The 18,502-nt window shown below is 44.8% G+C and overlaps 1 protein-coding gene across 9 annotated transcripts in view; it reads right to left on the bottom strand.

Moving 5' to 3' along the window:
* Window positions 1–18,502, bottom strand: part of DHX57 (DExH-box helicase 57) — a 473,349-nt gene that overhangs the window by 203,955 nt on the left and 250,892 nt on the right. For all 9 annotated transcript variants that reach the window (XM_029594371.1, XM_029594374.1, XM_029594373.1 and 6 more), the window contains one exon: window positions 9,170–9,370. In XM_029594371.1, coding sequence (XP_029450231.1) covers window positions 9,170–9,370 — 201 coding nt within the window. The remainder of the gene's footprint in view (window positions 1–9,169; window positions 9,371–18,502) is intronic.

Below are 18,502 nucleotides of genomic sequence, written 5' to 3'. Positions count from 1 at the left end.
CATTCTCCTGGATCCAGACTGTCTGCTGAGAAAGTCCGCTCTTAAATTGTCTTTTGCTGCAATGTGCGAGACAGATCTCCTGAAGATGCACTTCTGCCCTTCCATAAGGTGGGCTATTTCCTGCAACACTTGCTGACTCTTAGTTCCTCCCTGCCAATTGATGTAAGCCACTGTCATTTCATTGTCTGACATTATCCGGCCACTCGACCCTGAGATTAGCTGTCAAATTGCAAGCATGCCAACCGGATGGCATGGGCTTCTAGCCGACTGATGCTCTAGAGAGACTCTTCAGTACTCAAGCACCCTTACGCTATCAGCTCCTGACAGTGAGCTCTACAACCTGGAGGCTCATATCTGTCGTGAGTACTAGCCAGTCCGATGATCTTAGGGAAAGTCCCTTTCTTAGATGATCCACTTGCAACCACCACTGCAGGTGTAGGCAGATCTGTATCGGTAGGTGGAGCTGAATTGAATAATCCTGAGACTGTGGGTTCAAACGAAACAGCAGAGTGCACTGAAAAGGATGTATATGTGCCCTCGCCCACGGCACCACCTCCAGAATTGCCACCATCAGAGTGCCTGTAGATAAGACCACACTGTTGGACGTATTGTGTTCATCAATAGACACACCTGTGCCATCAGCTTCTGAATGTGGCCCTCTGGCAGGAACACCCTGCCCTGCTTCGTGTCAAACTGAACACCAAGATATTCCAGTGACTGTGCTGGCTGAAGACTGCTCTTGGCCAGGTTCACCACACAACCTAGCTCCTGTAACAAGGAGATCACCTTGGCGAGACCTGAAGGCTCTCTTCCAGATTCTTGGCCCAAATCAGCCAGTTGTCTAAATACAGATGTACCAGAATCCCATCGTCTCTCAGCTTTGCCGCCATCACCACAATAACTTTGGAAAAAGTTCTGGGCGTGGTGGCCAAACCAGAAGATAGTGCTCGAAACTGATAATGATGCCCCAAAACTGCAAAAAGCAGAAATCTGTGATTTAGCCGGATGGGAATATGAAAATATGCCTTGGACAAGTCCAGAGACAAACTCCCCCCAACTGTACTGCCATTATCACTGAGTGTAAGGTTTCCATGAGAAAATGAGTCACCCGCAAAGGACGGTTGACTTCCTTGCGATCTAGGATGGGGTGAAAAGAGCCCTCCTCCTTGGGCACAACGAAAAAAATGGCATATCAACCTGTATTTTCTTGAGATGTGGGCACTTAAACCACAGTCCGCAGGCTGAAGAGTTGTGGGGGGTTGCAGTTAATTTAATTTAAAGGGTTGGATTGGGGAATTGGGGACAAAAAAACCCAAAAAACATTTTATGTCCTCCCCTAATTTGCTCCATAAGATGCATAGACGCACGGGAACAGAGCCGGTTTAGCACACCATTTTTTTTTTTTTTTAAATTTTCCCACTCTGAATCCTAGGTGAGTCTTTTGGTCAGGTGCGTCTTATGGAGCGAAAAATATGGTATCTCTTATCACCTCCAGAATCCACTGGTCTGCATGATCGACACACCTCCGATAAAAAAGAAAGAGAGGCAACCCCTTATCTCCTGTTCCCAGGGTAGGGTCAGCACACCTTCATTGAGAAGCTCTACTACCTAAGCCTGCACCCCGGTCTGGGATGTCTGGGTAAGGACCATCACTGCAGTGCTCGGCTTCCTGCACCTGCTTGCCGTTTAGCTGGGGTTTTTTTTGTTTTTTGTTTTGTTTTGTTTTTTACAGCTAAGTCCACACCAGCTGAAAAATCAGCTATCGAACCAAGGCACTCATCTGAGGGAGGGATCGAAGATTTCACCTCCGGAATTCTCAATTGAGGGAGAGACCATAAGGTCAAATAAATCTCCTTCTCTTCTGAAAATTATTTTAAGCAATCCCCAGTAGGGAGATGCACGTCCACCATCTGCTGGAGACAGAGAATACTGGCGGGCTGATGTCACTGCAGGGGTATGTATATATATACTGTGATGTCAGCTTTGCTCAGTCTCCATCTGCTGGTAGAGATGCATAACCCATTGGTTCTGGATCCACCTATCCATATGCTAAAAAATCCATATCCTCCTTGGCCAAGATGTCCAGCTGATAATGTCTGTGAACAAGACAAACAACTTGTTGGATCTAGAGAAGTCATTAGTCACTTCCAAATATCATATGAGCCACAGCTGCCCAGTAAGCCTATGGTAGTACCTGCTGTGCCGTGTAGGTTACACCATAGTGTATGGTTTCCCACACCATAAAAGTCAGGACCCTTGTTGGTTGCTGTTTGAATCTAATTCCTCATTATGCCTTGCCGTTAAAGCAGAGAGAAATGTTGAATTGCATCAAACGTATTTAAGCAAGCCCAGCATACGTCGCTACTTATCCCCTCTAATTGTAACACCATGTTATTTATAGTCACAAGCAAATAGTTCACAATTTTCTGAAAATGGTGTGTACTCAATCATGTTTCTCACTGGGGACACTGCTTGGCAATGACTTCACAAATTCCACTGCAGCAATCACTTGGACGAAGACACGTATGGATCCTTGATGCCAGACCCGCAGACTGGCTGGATATTGAAAAGTGAAACATACTTGCCTGTGCGTTAATTCAGTGCACATTGAGGAAAACTCCTTGTGCTGATTTGAGACCTGCAGTGAGAAGTCTTGAAATATTAAAATCTTCTGTTGCTCAAAAGTGAACTTCTATTTTCTTCCTATAACCTTGCAATATTTGCAGCTTGGGTGTATAATTTAGCAACTTTGCAATGACAACTCTAGGCCTCTGATTAACTGCATTTTTGGGCCTAGCCGATGCACACTAATAGAAACATCTGCTGCCCAATCTGAAGGAAAGAACTCAGAGGCTATCCAATCCCCTAAACTTTTAAGGAGACAAGCCATGTTGTAAAATTTTAAATTTGGACATTTAAGACCTTCATCATCTCTGCACAAGGTCAATCTTGGCCTTTTCCCCTTTCCAGAGAAATTTGGAACAGGAACGAGTAAAAAAATTAATATCCTTGGCCCACAATACAATCACAGCATTTGCAACACATAAATAAGGTAAAAATCATCATTTGGATTAACACAATTCTACCCTGCAAAGATAGAGGAAAACGACTCCATCTCTCTAAATTCTTATCAACATCCATAAGAATAGGTGGATTACTACAAACATATGACTTATTTATTTTATTTAAAAGATTTATATTCTGTTTATATGGAATAGCCCTTATAAACACAGAAACATAAAAACATAGAAATGGTGACAGAAAAGGGCTACATCCAATCTGCCCAGTAAGCTTATGGTAGTATCTGCTGTGGTGTGTAGGTTATCCCATGCTTATCAGTTTCCCAGACTATAAAAGTCAGGGCCCTCATTGGTTGCTGTTTGAATCCAATTCCCCGTTACACCCATACGTACTCGTTTTCTACATTGTAAAAGTCAGGGTCCTCATTGATTACTGCTGAATCCAATTCCCTGGTATGCCTTGCCGTTGAAGCAAGATTATGGTGTCAGTGATATCAGCTAGACGTTTTCTTTGGTTACACAATTAGTCAATGGGCATCTGGTCCAAGTCCCAGCTCAGTGATCTCTTTAAGGGGATGTTAGTGTGTGGTTAGGATCTGTAGCAATTAGTAAAACTTTTGGGGGGAGTCCAAAGGGCTAAAGCTGCCTGAAGATAAGTCGAAGAGAGGGTATCGCTCCAACAGGGGGGTTCTCATCTCAGAAGCAAGGATCAGGGTGGCAATAATCCTTTCAGGGTCTGCGTAATTCCACTTGGGATAATTCCAGTCAAGGGGCCAGAGGCAGCAAGGCCGCACAATAAGAGGCTGGTCCATTCTTCTAAAAAAAAAAAAAAAAATGATGGAGTTGCATCAACAGTATCAAAGCTTATTGGTTAAGGGTAGTAACCATTGCACCAGCAAGTTACTCCATGCACCCTTTTCTTCATTTCCATCCTTTAGCCTTTAGGGATCCACAGTGTTATCCCCATGCATTCTTCTGGCTTTAGTCATCGCCTTGTCACATTGCTTCACCATCTTCAGATCACCAGAGACTATCATCCCAAGATCCCAATCTTGGTCCATGCACATCAGCCTTTCCCCCACCCCCCATCACATACAGTTCTTTTGGATTACTGCATCCTAGATACATGCTCTGCACTTCTTAGCATTGAATCCCAGCCACCAAATCTTTGACCACTCTTCAAGCTTTCGTAAATCACTTTTCATTCTCTCTACTCCTTCAGGCATGCCCACTCTGTTGCAGGTCTTGGTATCATCCGCAAATAGACAAACTTTACCTTCTATCCCTTCTGCAATATCGCTCAAAGATATTGAACAGAACTGGTCCCAATACTGATCCCTGTGGCATTCCACTTCACATGGCTCTCTCTTCAGAATAGGTTCCATTTGCCAGTTTGTAATCCACACCACCACCTTGGTGCTCACTCCAAAGCTTCTCATTTTGTTCACAAGCTTCCTATATGGGACAATATCAAAAGCTTTGCTGAAATCCAAGTAGATGGCATAGAGTGCTCTTCCTCGATCCAATTCTCTGGTCACCCAATCAAAAATGTTAATCAGATTTGTCTGACAGGACCTTCCTCTGGTGAATCCATGCTGCCTCAGGTCCAGCAACTTACTGGATTGTAGATTGCTGAAAGAAACTGAACTGAGTGTCCATTAATTTTCCTACCACTAAGGTGAGGCTAATCAGCCTGTAGTTTCCAGCCTCCTCTCTGCTGCCACTCTTATTTAGTGGGACCACAACCGTTCTTCTCCAATCTCACAGCACTACTCCAGTTTCCAGGGATCTATTGAACAGGTCATTTAATGGACCCACCAGGACATCTGAGTTCTCATATCCTGGGATGTACCTCATCCAGCCCCATGGACTTGTCCACATTCAGTTTTCCTAGCTCTTCCCATACATACTCTTCTGTAAAAGGAGTTGTGTCTAGCCCACTCCCTACTACGGTCTTGTCACCCAGCAATGGCCCTTCTCCAGGATCTTTTTTAGTAAACATCAAACTGAAGTATTTGTTTAATATTTCCGCCATTTCCTCGTTTGTCTAGACACATTGCTCCTCATCACCTTTCAATTTCACTATACCACTTCGGGTTTTCCTTCTTTCTTATATATCCTAAAAATGTTTTGTCACCTCTTTTCCTCTTGGACAATCCTGTACAAAAGCCAGGATAAGAGTAACTATAACAATAAATAACAACCTAAACACCCCTCTATGAGCAAGAGGAAGCAAAGCTTCTATCGAAAACTCATTCAAACACTAAGCAGAAGATCATTTAACGAAAACAAGGTACTCTGCATCAGTACATACTGCCATGATGAGCGGGCTTTCCTGAATGGGTGGGGTCTGGACTGATCTGTGGTATTCCAGGAATGAAAATTAGCAGGTAAGAATCAATTTTCCTTTCCTGTTTATAACCCAGATCAGACCAGACTCCTAGAATGTACCCAAGTTCCTCTATTTTGGGTGGGAATCTGATAACTCCGCTCGCAATCCACTCCCTCTCAGACTGGTGGAGTTCGGATTTCGGACATCCAATCAGCAATGTCTGGTGAAAGCGTTTAAAGACTTCCAAGCAGCTGCCCAACAAATTTCCTGTGGCGAAAACACAGCTGACACTTGGCCCATGGAGTCACCTGCGCCTGAGTCAAGTGAGCCCTTCGACCCTCTGGCACCATACTGACTATTGCTGCAAATGCATGCTGAGCCAATTGCGTTCTAGAGCCAGCATGCAATAGTAGCTTGGATGCTTTGCACCCATTCCTTGGTCCATTCCAAAGTACAAAGAGATTATCCGATCTGCGAAAACTATTAGTCATCTTGACATACCTCAACAATGCCTGCTTCAAATCCAACTTAGGAAAGGGCGGGAAATTCCACTGTTTGACTAAGATAAAAAGCCAAAACTACCTTCAGCAGAAATGAGGGCTCTGTTCGCAACACCTGATGCTCTGAAATTCTTCTGGTCAATCAAACCACCACCCAAAAAAACCCCCCACCTTTAAGGTTAAATCCTGCAATGGCTCGAATGGATTCTCACACAACATCCTTGTGAACTACTGCAATAACCGAACGCCACATTTCCATACTCAACCTTGCCCCGAGGGCCGCAGTCACCTTCTTTAAATCCAAAATCAGACAATGTCCCCTTTTTCGGGACCACAAAATAAATGGAACGACATTTTATTTGTTTCTCCAAGGAAACCAGTACTATCACCCCCAGCTTCAGCAAGTTGTCCATCGTGCCACGAAATGCCACCTATTTGGTGTGTGGAGCGAAAGAGGTTTCCCACACTAGGTAAGCAAATTTTAATGCGCAGCCATCTTTTAACACTTCTGTGGGCTAATAACCCCCTGACAGCCAGAAGAGAAGAGTTAGACCAGCCTCGCTTCCTTGCAAAGACTTAGCTCCCTCGGTTCCCCGATCAGGGCTATCTAGGGTCAAATTCTGTCCACCTTGAAAGGACTGAGTCCTGTCCGAACTTCGCCTTTGAACTGCTAAAGGGCATTTGCTCTGCAGATATCTCCTATAGTCTGTAAAATGTGAATGGACCGGAAAAGTTCTCTTTCCCTCCTTCAACTTGCCCTCCAGTAATTTATGCCCCTTGAACTCTCCCAGATACTTCACCAGATGCTCTCAATCATCCCCGAACAATAGCTTGTCTTTGAATGGGAGAGCTCCTAACAAACTATGACTAAACTTCCACTTAACAGTTTCTTAACAATAGCAACTATTTGGTCGAAATAACTATCATCATATTTCAGGATGACGTATTAAAGTCATACAATGTATCTGCCACATAGGCTACCACTGCCTCCAAGCGCGCCGTCTGCTTCATGGAGGATGAAGAAATATCCTTCACTTGTAACTGCTGAACCCAGCGCAAACAAGCTCTCTGCACCAAACTGCTGCATGCCGCAGCCCAGATACCCAAAGCAGAAACCTCAAACTAGCATTTGGTGCCCTGTGGTGAAACCATCAACCCCAGCTACTGGAATGGTGGTTTTTATTTATTCTTCTTGATCACTGCTGGGACTGAGGCATCTACCATTGGAAGCATCACAAAACTTGAGTGTCTCCTCCAGTAATGGGTATCACTTCACCATTGCCCTTCCAACTTTCAGACAAGTCCCCCAGGGTGTTCCACACCCTGATGACCAACTTCTTACAGACTTGGGCAAGGAAGGGGCTCTAGTCTGACCTCTCAAGCAGTCCATGATGAGATCCACTCCTTCCTGTTCTGACTCTTCCTAAGGAAGCCTGATGCCTAGCTCCCTGTGAAATTTGAACTACCTTAAGGTTGTCCCATTCGGCCACTGGCACCTGCTCCGGATCCAAAATGTTCTGAGTAGACTCCGCCCCTGGCGATTCATCCATCAGCCTATCATTTTCGGAATCCTCAGACTCCTCTAGGGGGCCACCCTGCTGCACAGCTAAGCTAAGCACCCTCCAGGTGTTAGCTGATGCCTTCTGGTTGGTCACCTTGCGCCATTTTGCAAGTCGTGCACCACCTTGTCACAGACCCTGGGTATGAGGCTGCTGCTCCCCTGCTAACTATTCTAGCCAGATACTTCTCCACAGAGCCTATCACAAAATATGAGGAAAAAGGCCTGAGAATCTCCAGAATTCTCATGCATTCAGGTCTCCTCATTTTCAGAGGCTTCCTGCCTCACTACGGGACTCTGCATGGCAGACAAAAAGAGAGGAGGGGAATCCATTGCCATCCTGAGTACCTCTCGTGCTGCTGTGCATGCACTCAAAATGCCCGCCCACAGGAAAAGAATCAGACAACCGCGATGGCCTTTTATGTGCCAAATTGGAGTCAGCACTATTACGCACTTAAGCTTTATGTGCTGAAAACTGAGCAAATACCGTCTGAGCTGCCCTCTCCACCGGAGATGCTGTGCGCACACAAACCCGCACGGATGACGAGCACATATTCCCACACAAGCGGCAGGCCTTGCCGAGATCCTAGGCCGGCACCATATGCGACCCACATGCACCGCCTCTTACTTGCTCACCACAACGGTCTTGTCAATGCCAGGACCCTGAGCTACCACTAACTCTCACCTGTGTCTGGCATGATCACCGATTACTCACAGGGCCTGCCAGAATTGAGAATCCCTCTCCAAGCCCCTTGTCAGAATTTCTCTTTTTTAATTTAACTTTACAGATAAAAACAAAACAGAGTACTTTCCTGAATGCTGCAGAGCAGTTGCTGGTTCAAGGGTTTTCCAGGAGATCGAGGGAACTGGACCACCAGCTATTCGAAACTCCCTTAGTATCCTGGGAAAAGTCACACCAAAGGTCACCAACACCCCTGCTCAACCACCTCAACCAAGGAGGATGACCCTCACCAGGGACTTAACCATCTAGTTTAGATCTTCATTTTTAATTTTTTTTTATTTTGACTCCAGACTCTAGGTTTTACACCTCTACCATCTGCTGGAGACAGAGAAATATGAGGGACTGCAGGTGGCACTCTAGGTTAAGTAGCAGTGCCAGTAAAGCTTTTCTTCTCTGTCTCCATCTGCTGGCAGAGAGGTAAAATCCAGGAGTTTGGACTGATCTGGGGTATGAACAGGAACTTACTGATCCAATTCTCAGACATAGGTGAAAACATCCCTGCACACCTAAGAAAAATCAGACTCATAAGTAGATCCATTTCTCTGTCCATGACTAATGCCCGATTATTTTTGGTAACAGCAGACTCCTAACAGGTGTGTAGTCCTAGTCAGTAACATCAATGTACACCACAGCCAAACTTTACTACATAGTCTAATATGCAGGTGCAATCTTTATTTATTTAAAATAGCCTGTTTATTTCCTGTTTCTGTTCATACTTCTATTTTATGCCATTTCTCATTATTGTTAAATTTAAAGTTCAAAAACCTTTCAATGTAACAAGTTGTTCTAAATGTAAACCGGAGTGAAGGCAACTATGCTATACCTCTGTATATAAAAAATGCTAAATAAAAAAAATATATATATATTTGCATAATTATTATATCTGAGAAACTGAGTTTCCACAGCTATTTCTTGAATTAATACAAGTAAACAGAATATCTAGTCATTAGAGAGGGAGTTAAAAATAGGCCTTGCGTATAAGGTCTCTTACTCTGTGCAGCTGGCAGGACCCCTTACCTGAGACAGAGCTGCTCCAGGGGCACTCTTTGTATTTCTGGAAGCTGCTGCTCTACCAGCTGCTTCTGGTAATGATGACTGGTGAAAAGATGGAAACACACCCCTGAAGTTACACGCCCTGCTCGCCCTTTCCTCTGCAGGGCATTGGCTCGGGAGACCCAAGTGTCCTCCAGGCTCTCCATTCCTTTTCTCGGGTCATACCTGCCAAAAAAAAAAAAAAAGCAAAGAAGAAAATGATAACATGTGGCTTGTAAGCAGAGAATGCAGATGAGGTATATTGATTGCTTTAATATTGGACAAATATGCACTATTGAATTGTAGGATGTTATTGTAATATTCTCAAATGTTCCATTTCCTTACAATTCATAAGTTATATAGTTCAGATAGTGGCTCCATCACTGGAAATTACCATATGAAAGGGACCTGTGAAAGGTCTCAAATCAAAATTCAGTTTCTCATTTCTCAATTCATGCCAAATTCACAAGGTTCAAGTTGAATAAATCTGATGATTTTTACTAGTTATAAGATTAAGGAATACCATTGGCTTTATTCCAGAATACAGGTATGGCCTACACAGGCTCTTTCACATTGCTATATCTACCCACTTCAATCCCAACAAGCTAGACTCCATTTCAGGCCTGAGCCTCTTCTCAGGAGACATTAATTATTGTACCACATAATATAGCGTATTTGTGATTTTAGACACTGAAAAGAAGCCTGAATACAATATAAATGGTGAAATTACTTATCTGATAATTTCCTTTCCACGAATACAGTCCGACCAGTCCATACCAATGGGTTATGCATGCCAACCAACAAACGGAGACGGATTAACAGGCTCGCTGATGTCACTCCTTATATATCTGTGCTGATTCCAACCTGCCAGTATTTCTGTAACAAGCTAACTGTGGACAGCTTTAGGACAATCAACAATAAAACCATATTATCGGTTCTTTCACTTTAAAAAAAATTTTTTTGCAAACCAGCAGATTTCCAGAAGAATACATAAGCAGAAACATAAGCAGAATTGTCAACACACACACCCATGTCAGATAGAGGCCAGCAGTATGTTGCCAAATTCTGCTGAGACTGTCTGCCATACACCATTTCTGCAAAACATGTACGAAGACCATAAACTTATCAGCATCACAGGGAGGGTCATGGACTGGTCTGACTGTAATCAAGGAAAGGAAATTAATCATCCAGTCAGATTAGACCATACCAATGGGATATACTCAAGCTACTCCCTAACAGGGCAGGATGCTGTCCAAGCCTCCCGCATCACTGCAGTGCCCTCCTCCCTAACATCCAGACAGTAATGTCTAGAGAAGTTATGCAAAGAAAACCAGGTAGCCACTTTACAAATCTCCAATGGAGACACCAACCACAACTCTGCCCATGAAGTAGCCTGAGCCCATACCTGTTTCGGCAAGGGAGCAGACTCCCCCATAAGCCATTGTAATCACCTCCTCAATCCAACAGGCCACCATAACTCTAGAGGCTGCCTCTTTCTTTGCACCCCCAATACAGAATAAAAAGATGGCGAGATCTCCTAAAAGTGCTAGTGATCATGAGATATTGCAAAAGATGTCTTCTCACATCCAAGGGGCAAAGAAGTTGGTAGTCTTCAGAATACGTCTGCCTGCTAAAAGAAGGTAAACAAATAGACTGATTCAGGTGAAACTTTGACATTATCTTTGGTAGAAAGGAAGAGACTATGCGAAGCTGACTCTGTAACCAACAAGAAAGGTTCCTTACAATATAGTGTTTGCAACTTCATCAGCCAAGCAGAGCAGATAACTAGGAAGACAGTCTTCAAGGCAAACAGCCTTAAGGAGATATCCTTAAGGGGGAAAATCTGCAAGCCTATCAAGGACGACAAAACTAAGTTCAGATCCCAAAGCAGAACCAGAATACAGAATGGAAGTCTAATATGCTTTAACACCTCTCAAAAATCTAGACACATCCAAATGTGAGGATAGAATCTTGCCTTGAATCTGACCTCTATAGCATGCGAGAGCTATGACCTGTACCTTCGAGCTTTTAAATGCCATGCTCTTGGAAAGGCCCTCCTGCAAAAAATCTAGAATCAATGGAACAGAGCTGCAACAAGGAACGCACTGCTGTCCCAAGCACCAATCTTCACACTCTCCAAGTCTGTACAAAAATCAAGAAAGTGGAAAATTTTCTAGCCTTTAGGAGCATTGCCACTACAGCTGGAGAATATCCCTTCTTCATCAAACACGCCCTCTCAAAGGCCAAACTGTAAAACAAAAATCAATCTGGATCCCTATGAAACACTAGGCCCTCGCACAACAGATCCCTGTGAGGCAGAAGCCAAAGGCAGCTGTCCCACAACATCCACGAGAGATCCGAATAATACGGCATCAGATGCTAATCCAGAGCTATCAGAACTAGTCCCGGAGACCTGTAATCTTCTGAAATATACTGCTTGTCATGGTCCAAGGAGAAAAGGCAAATAATGTTTTCCCCAATGACCACTCCTGAATCATGGCATCAATTCCGGATGAATGAGAATCTCTTCTGAAACAAAGTCTCTTCTGGGACTCAAAAACCGGTTCGGGAAGAGAGCGGTGACGCAACCCGCTAAGATGGCTGCTTGAACGAGTGGCTCGCGCCCTCCACCCCTGGGATCCTCCACCATCGGCGGCTTAGACGCCTGGCTCTGCCCGCAAAAATCATAGCAGAACCCCGGGGCGCTTACTATGACAACACAGAGAAAAAAAACGGACCTGAACAGATTCGCCTTTGCTTTGGCGGCAGTGATGTTGGCAATCGGGTCCGGAGACAAAATGGCGCCCGGGGTGGAGAAAAATGCAGATGCCGACTCGGCCCCGACCGCGGAGGGCTCTGACATCCCCTCGAAACAGGAATTCAAAAGCTGGTTCCAGGAGTTGAGAGGGGATATGGCCCGATTCAGAAGAGAAATCAGGGACATTTTGGAGAATATGCAAAGTGACATCAGAGACCTCAGGGGAAGAGTGGATGATGCTGAAACGGGTCTGGAGGAGCAACAAACTGAGGTCAGTAAGCTCAGGGAAGAGCAGGAAAAGCTGAGAGAAGCTGAGAGAAGCCCAAGAACTTAATTTGCATGTTGAAGATATAGAGAACAGATCGCGCTGCATAAATTTACATTTCCACGGTGTGCCCGAAACAGAGGAATATCGTGACAGCTTTAAAGTGGTGAAGGACATTTGTGATATGTTGCTATACCCCACTGGAGGAGAGGAACACCGCAAGGAATTGGTACTAGAACGCGCCCACAGAGCTATGGGCAGCCCTCGCAACAATCAGGCACGAGACATCATAGCCTGTTTTCACAGCTTCACAGTAAAGGAGAGGGTGGCTCAAGTGGCGAGGAAAAGTGGGACTTTAACGTGGCAGACCCACAAGATTGAGGTATTCCAGGACTTGGCAATGACAACAATAAAAAACTAGGGAATTCCGGGACATCATACAATCATTGCGATCCCAAAACATACGCTACCGCTGGTTGTTTCCATTTGGCCTCAATTTTACACTCAACGGAGTCAACTCCAGGGTCCACAGTGTATCCGAGGCAGAGGACATACTTCGGGAGGCGGGCCTAACCCTGGAGGTCCCAAAGAAATCTGAGAATGCAGCCACTTTAAATGGGACAAACAGAGCGGAATGTCCTCACTGGAAGAGAGTGGACAAAGGAGACCGGCGTCTTCGGAGGCAATCAGGGGAACCATCAGTATCATCGCAAGGACCTGGATGAGACCAGAGAGGACGCAGCCTGAGGACCTTAGTACGCCTTCAGACTGAGTAATACGCAATATGACAAGGTTATTTTCACTATAACAGGTTGAAGTCAATTGAATCATACAGTTTTGCATTACTACTCTATTCAGGTGTTGGGGAGGGATCTCACATTCTCATCAAGTTAACGCTCCTCTTCTGATTAGTTACCTGTTGGGGCCGGGGGTGGGGGATGGTGCGCCATAATGACCGGCGGTGACGTCGAAACTCTCCAGGGAAAATTCCACATGAGAGAATGTGGACCAGACAGGGGAAGGAAGGGGGGAAGGAGGGAGGGAAGGGAGGGAGCGGTGGGAGGTGAGGGGTCTCAAGGGATGTCTAGGTTGTACATGGTTATGGTAGTTTCAAAGCAGAGCCAGGATGACCCCAGGGCATATCGAGGAGAGTACTGCAGAAACAGAGCTCGGGAGGTGGGCGGTTAAGACTTAGGTTATGGGGTCTGTAAAAATCATCTCTATCAATGTAAAAGGGCTGCAAACTAATACTAAACAGCAGGTGTTCACTCGAGAATTGGAGGCACTGCGTGCCGATATTATATTTTGTCAAGAAACACACCCTACCAAGTGGCATGAACGCCTATTAGCATCTAAGAGGTACCCCACAGACTTTCCACGCGGCAGCATCAGTGCATCATAAGTACAGTGCGGTGGGAATGCTGTTTTCTAAACATTTGGTGTTAGATTACTTACAGTGTTAAGGGACGTGGAAGGTAGATATCTGCTAGTGAAGGTGAAGATACATGACAAAATATACACCCTTCTGAATGTCTATGCACCTAACACAGATCAGGCAACCTTTCTGACAAAGATCTCCAACCTCATAAGCGAGTGGTCTGAGGGCCATCTTATTATCGGGGGGGATTTTAACCTCACTAGGTACCCTTACCTTGATAACTCTAACACAGGTGGGGGCGGTAGCAGGACAAACAGACTAGCACTTAAACACTTAACTGCAGAGGACTCACGGATATATGGCGATTGCGCAACTCATCTACGCGCAATTATACCTTCTACTCCCACCCACATAAATCATACTCCAGAATAGACTATTTCTTAATAGACAAGCAGCTTGTGGGTTCGATCACAGAAGCGGAATTAGGGATCATCACATGGTCCGACCATGCGCCAATATGGATATGCATAGCTACTGGGGGGACGTCAGCGGATACAAAATTCTGGCGTCTAAATGATAGCCTTCTAGATGATAACACCATTGTGGCCCATTTGAAGGAGGAAATCCAGGCCTTCTTGATTTGTAATAATAATGGGGAGGTATCTCCTGGAACATTATGGGATAGCTTAAAGGCTTATGTACAAGGCTTGCTTATAGCGAGGGCGGCGCACGTAAAGAAGGACAGAGAAAAAGAGCGGCTTGCCCTATTGGAAAGAATTAACAAATTGGAAATTAGACAAACGATCCCCCGATGAGCTCACTTTAGGCTGCCTGAAGGCAGCGAGACAGGCTTTACATAATTTAGAGCTTGTTAAAATTGCCTACCAATTAGAGCGGTTGAAATAGCAGCATTATGAGTTTGGCAACAAGGCAGGTTGTCTCCTTGTGAGAAAGTTAAAATAGAGGGATGCTCAAACTCAGATTACAAAGATTAGGGGCGCTCAGGGAAACATTGTGTATTCCCAGGCAGATATTGGGCGCCGATTCACACACTTCTATCGGATGCTATACGAAGCTGAACCTCAGTACTCTCCTTTGGATATAACACATTATCTAGATGGGGTTGATACAGCAGTACTACCTCATGAGCACAGGGAAAAACTCAATGCTGAATTGTCCAAGGGGGAAATCCTGAGTATTATTAAGGATCTCAAAATAGGAAAAGCCCCATGTCTGGATGGATATACTGTCAGGTATTATAAGCTATTCAGTGCCGAATTAGTAACGCCCTTAGTGAATATGTATAAAGCCCTAAGATCTGATGGTTCGATTGCACCCGCAGCCAATACGGCGGGCATCACAGTATTGGTGAAACCCGGGAGGGATCATACACTCTGTGGCTCCTACAGGCCAATATCCTTGATCAACATAGACCTTAAGATATTGGCCCGAGCCCTAGCCCTATGCTTGGGGAGGGTGGCGCCCTTGTTAGTGGCGGTGGATCAGTCGGGGTTTATACCTGGACGATTAGCGTCAGATAATGTCCGTAGGGTGGTTGAACTGATGTGGTGGGCTCAGCGTCAGTGCATACCGGCATCAGTCGACGCCGAAAAGGCTTTCGATCGAGTGCATTGGCCCTACCTATTTCAAGTACTGGAGAGAATGGGCTTAGGTGACTCATTTATTACATGGGTACAAAAGCTGTACAGACACCCAGAAGCCAGAATTAAAATCAATGGAGCCTACTCTGATCCTTTTGAGGTCAAGTGAGGGACTAGACAGGGCTGCCCCCTATCACCTCTTCTGTTTGCCCTGTCGCTCGAACCGCTAGCGGCTAGAGTGCGGAACCATGATCAGATACGGGGAATTTGTGTAGGAGAGACTGACTACAAGATATTGCTCTTTGCGGATGACCTGTTATTCACTATATCCGAACCAGGAAACTCTCTACAAACCCTACTGGAAGAACTCACTCAATTTGGACGGCTATCAGGTTTTAAAATTAATGCTGACAAATCTGAAATATTAAACGTGTTTTTGCCAGCAGAGCAGTATGCCGATGTGGGGGGTTCTCTTCCATTCCGTTTGGCTAAAAACTATATAAAATACCTAGGAGTCAAAATTGGAACTAATCTCGACCATTTATATCAACTAAATTACGATCCATTAATCCATCAAATACAACAAGATATGGATAGATGGGACAGATCAGACATCTCGTGGTTCGGCAGGATCGCGGTGATTAAAATGAATGTATTACCACGCTTCTGTTATCTGTTTCAAACCTTGCCTGTTGAGGTTCCGGAGGGAGCAATGCATATATATGGCAGAGAAAGATTTTTCGCTTCATATGGAAGAGGAAACCCCCCCCCCCCAGGGTCTCCAAACATGTACTCTACAGAGACAAGATAAGGGGGGACTCTATATTCCCAATCTATTTTGGTATTACTCAGCTATCATGTTAGGGGCGGCATGGCATGGGCAGAAGGATGTAAAACCCTGGATCATCATAGCGCAGCCGGTAGCGGATGCCCCACCCCTGGACTACAGGGTCTGGAGTAAATCGGGGGGGGGGGAGATAATAGCAAACACCTGACACCCTTTTCGCAGGTTTGCTTAAAGTTTGGTTGAAATGGCGGTCCTTTCTTGTGGGGGACAAGAGAGTGCACTACTATACCTCCTTTTTGTACGATCCTGCCTTCCTCCCGGGAATGGATAGGACTTTTATCAACAGGGGGCGGGGTAAAGATCTGACCCGGATAGGACAGTTTTACTCGGGTTCTCAATTAATCCCATATGCCGAACTGCAAAATATTTATGATTTGACACCATTGGATAGGTACTCATCTCTCCAATTAGCACACTACTTTATAGCGGAAGGGGCTCCAGAAGCCTTCTCCACTGATAGGACACAGTTTGAAATGTTATGTGGGCAGATTGGACCTTCTCATCGCCCAATATCCAGAGTTTATAGAATTCTTAATAGTGGACCCCAGACCAAGACTAAGATGACCTATCAGTCCAGGTGGTAAGTGGACCTTGTGGGCGAGCTATCGGACCTAGAATGGGACTTATGTCACAAAAATATGAGCAGGAGCTCGGTATCAGCTGCCAAAGAAAATGGCTATAAATTGCTATATAGGTGGTATATGTTACCAGAGCGCCTACATAAATTGAATAACAGGGTTACTTCGCTGTGCTAGAGGCAGTGCGGGGAGCAGGGAACATTCTTTCACATGTGGTGGACTTGCCCTAAGATGGTGAAAACATGGGAATCAGTATTATAGCACCTTCTCGAAGTACTAGGTGTCCGCATAACCCTGGCTCCTAAAATATGTCTGTTAAGTCTGCTGGAGGACTCCATAGGAGAATCACTAAACTCTTTAACGCTCCAGTATCTGATAGCAACTCGGTGCGAAATAGCTTATATGTGGAAGAGAGTAAATACACCCAACCTCTTGAATGTAATGAGTAGGGTAGATAAAGTATACCAGCTGGGGTATCTCACTGCCATTCGGAATCAAAGAGTTCAGAAATTCCATAATATATGGAAGCCTTACTGCACCTGGAAAAAATGCACTCTGCAATTGTAGTAGAAACTATCTTGTAGGCATATAGGGTTTGGGGCGGGTTGGGGGGGGGGGGGGGGAGGGAGAAAGCGGGAAAAGGGGGAAGGGAGGGTGCCAGGGGATGGCTCTCAAGGGAAAAATTGAAAAGTAATCAGACAATGGAGACATGTTAGGGTACAGCAGATGTGTTTAATTTCTCCACAGATGTGCTGACATATTAGAGATTAATCCTTGTACTGGTTATGTTCTTACACTTTCAAGACTTCTACGTTGGTTGTTATGTATACAATGATGACTATGCATATCTGTACATTTCTGATATCATTCTGTACATTGTTTATTTTCCAATACAACCAACAATTACAAAAAAAAACCAAATCAAAAAACCTGTTCGCCTTTGCATTCTTGTTGGTCGCCACCAAGTTCAGGTCCAGCAGACTCCACCTAATGACAATTAGATTGAAGGCCTTTGGCAAAAGACCCTATACCCCAGTCTAAGACACTGTGACAGAGATAATCCACCTGCATACTGCCTACGCCTGCTTTGTGGAATGCTGACCAGGTTCACAAATTCAACTCTGCTCAAAGAAGAAGCAGGTCCGTTACCAACAAAACCTGAAGACGTTTGGTTCAAACTTGATTTATAAACATGCCACTGCAGTGGCATGGTCGTTCATTACTCTAATCGGCTGACCTAACTGAGGTGCAAATTCGAGAAGAGCAACTTGAATTGCTCTGGCCTCTAGATGGTTGATGAACCAGCTTGACTGTCCCCGAGTCATAAGCTCTTGGCAGTGTGCTTCCCCACCCAACAGATCTGTATCTGACATTATTATGATTCAGAGTGGAGGTACTAAATCTACCCCCCCCCCACCCCCATCCAAGTGCTTGTATTCTAACCACCATTGCAAGCTATGTTTGGTTGATTCCAGCAGCAGCAGCAGCCACACCAAGTAAATTTGGGCCTGAAGAGGATGTATGCAAGCTCTTACTTACAGCGCCAGGACCAATGCCGCTGAAGTTGGAACTTGGCTACTATGTCCCTGAAGGTCTCATCCATATACCTCTCTGTCTGCCTCAGCTCCTTCAGGTCTGCCACTCTAGCCTCCAGAGATCGGACTCGTTCTCTGAGAGCCAGGAGCTCTTTGCATCGCATGCACATGTACAACTTCTCACCGGTGGGTAAAAAATCCCACATGTGATGTTAATGTGTATGTAATTAAATATTTTGTATGATTTTGTACAATGAAGAGTTGTGTATCAATTTTGTAAATAGAACAATATTGTTTTGAATATTTATGATTAGGTCTAAATAGGGATTCCTTTTTTTTTGTTTTGCTCATACACA

This window comes from Rhinatrema bivittatum, chromosome 3, assembly GCF_901001135.1.
Source record: "Rhinatrema bivittatum chromosome 3, aRhiBiv1.1, whole genome shotgun sequence".
NCBI lineage: Eukaryota > Metazoa > Chordata > Amphibia > Gymnophiona > Rhinatrematidae > Rhinatrema > Rhinatrema bivittatum.
This window is presented reverse-complemented; position numbering and strand designations above follow the sequence as displayed.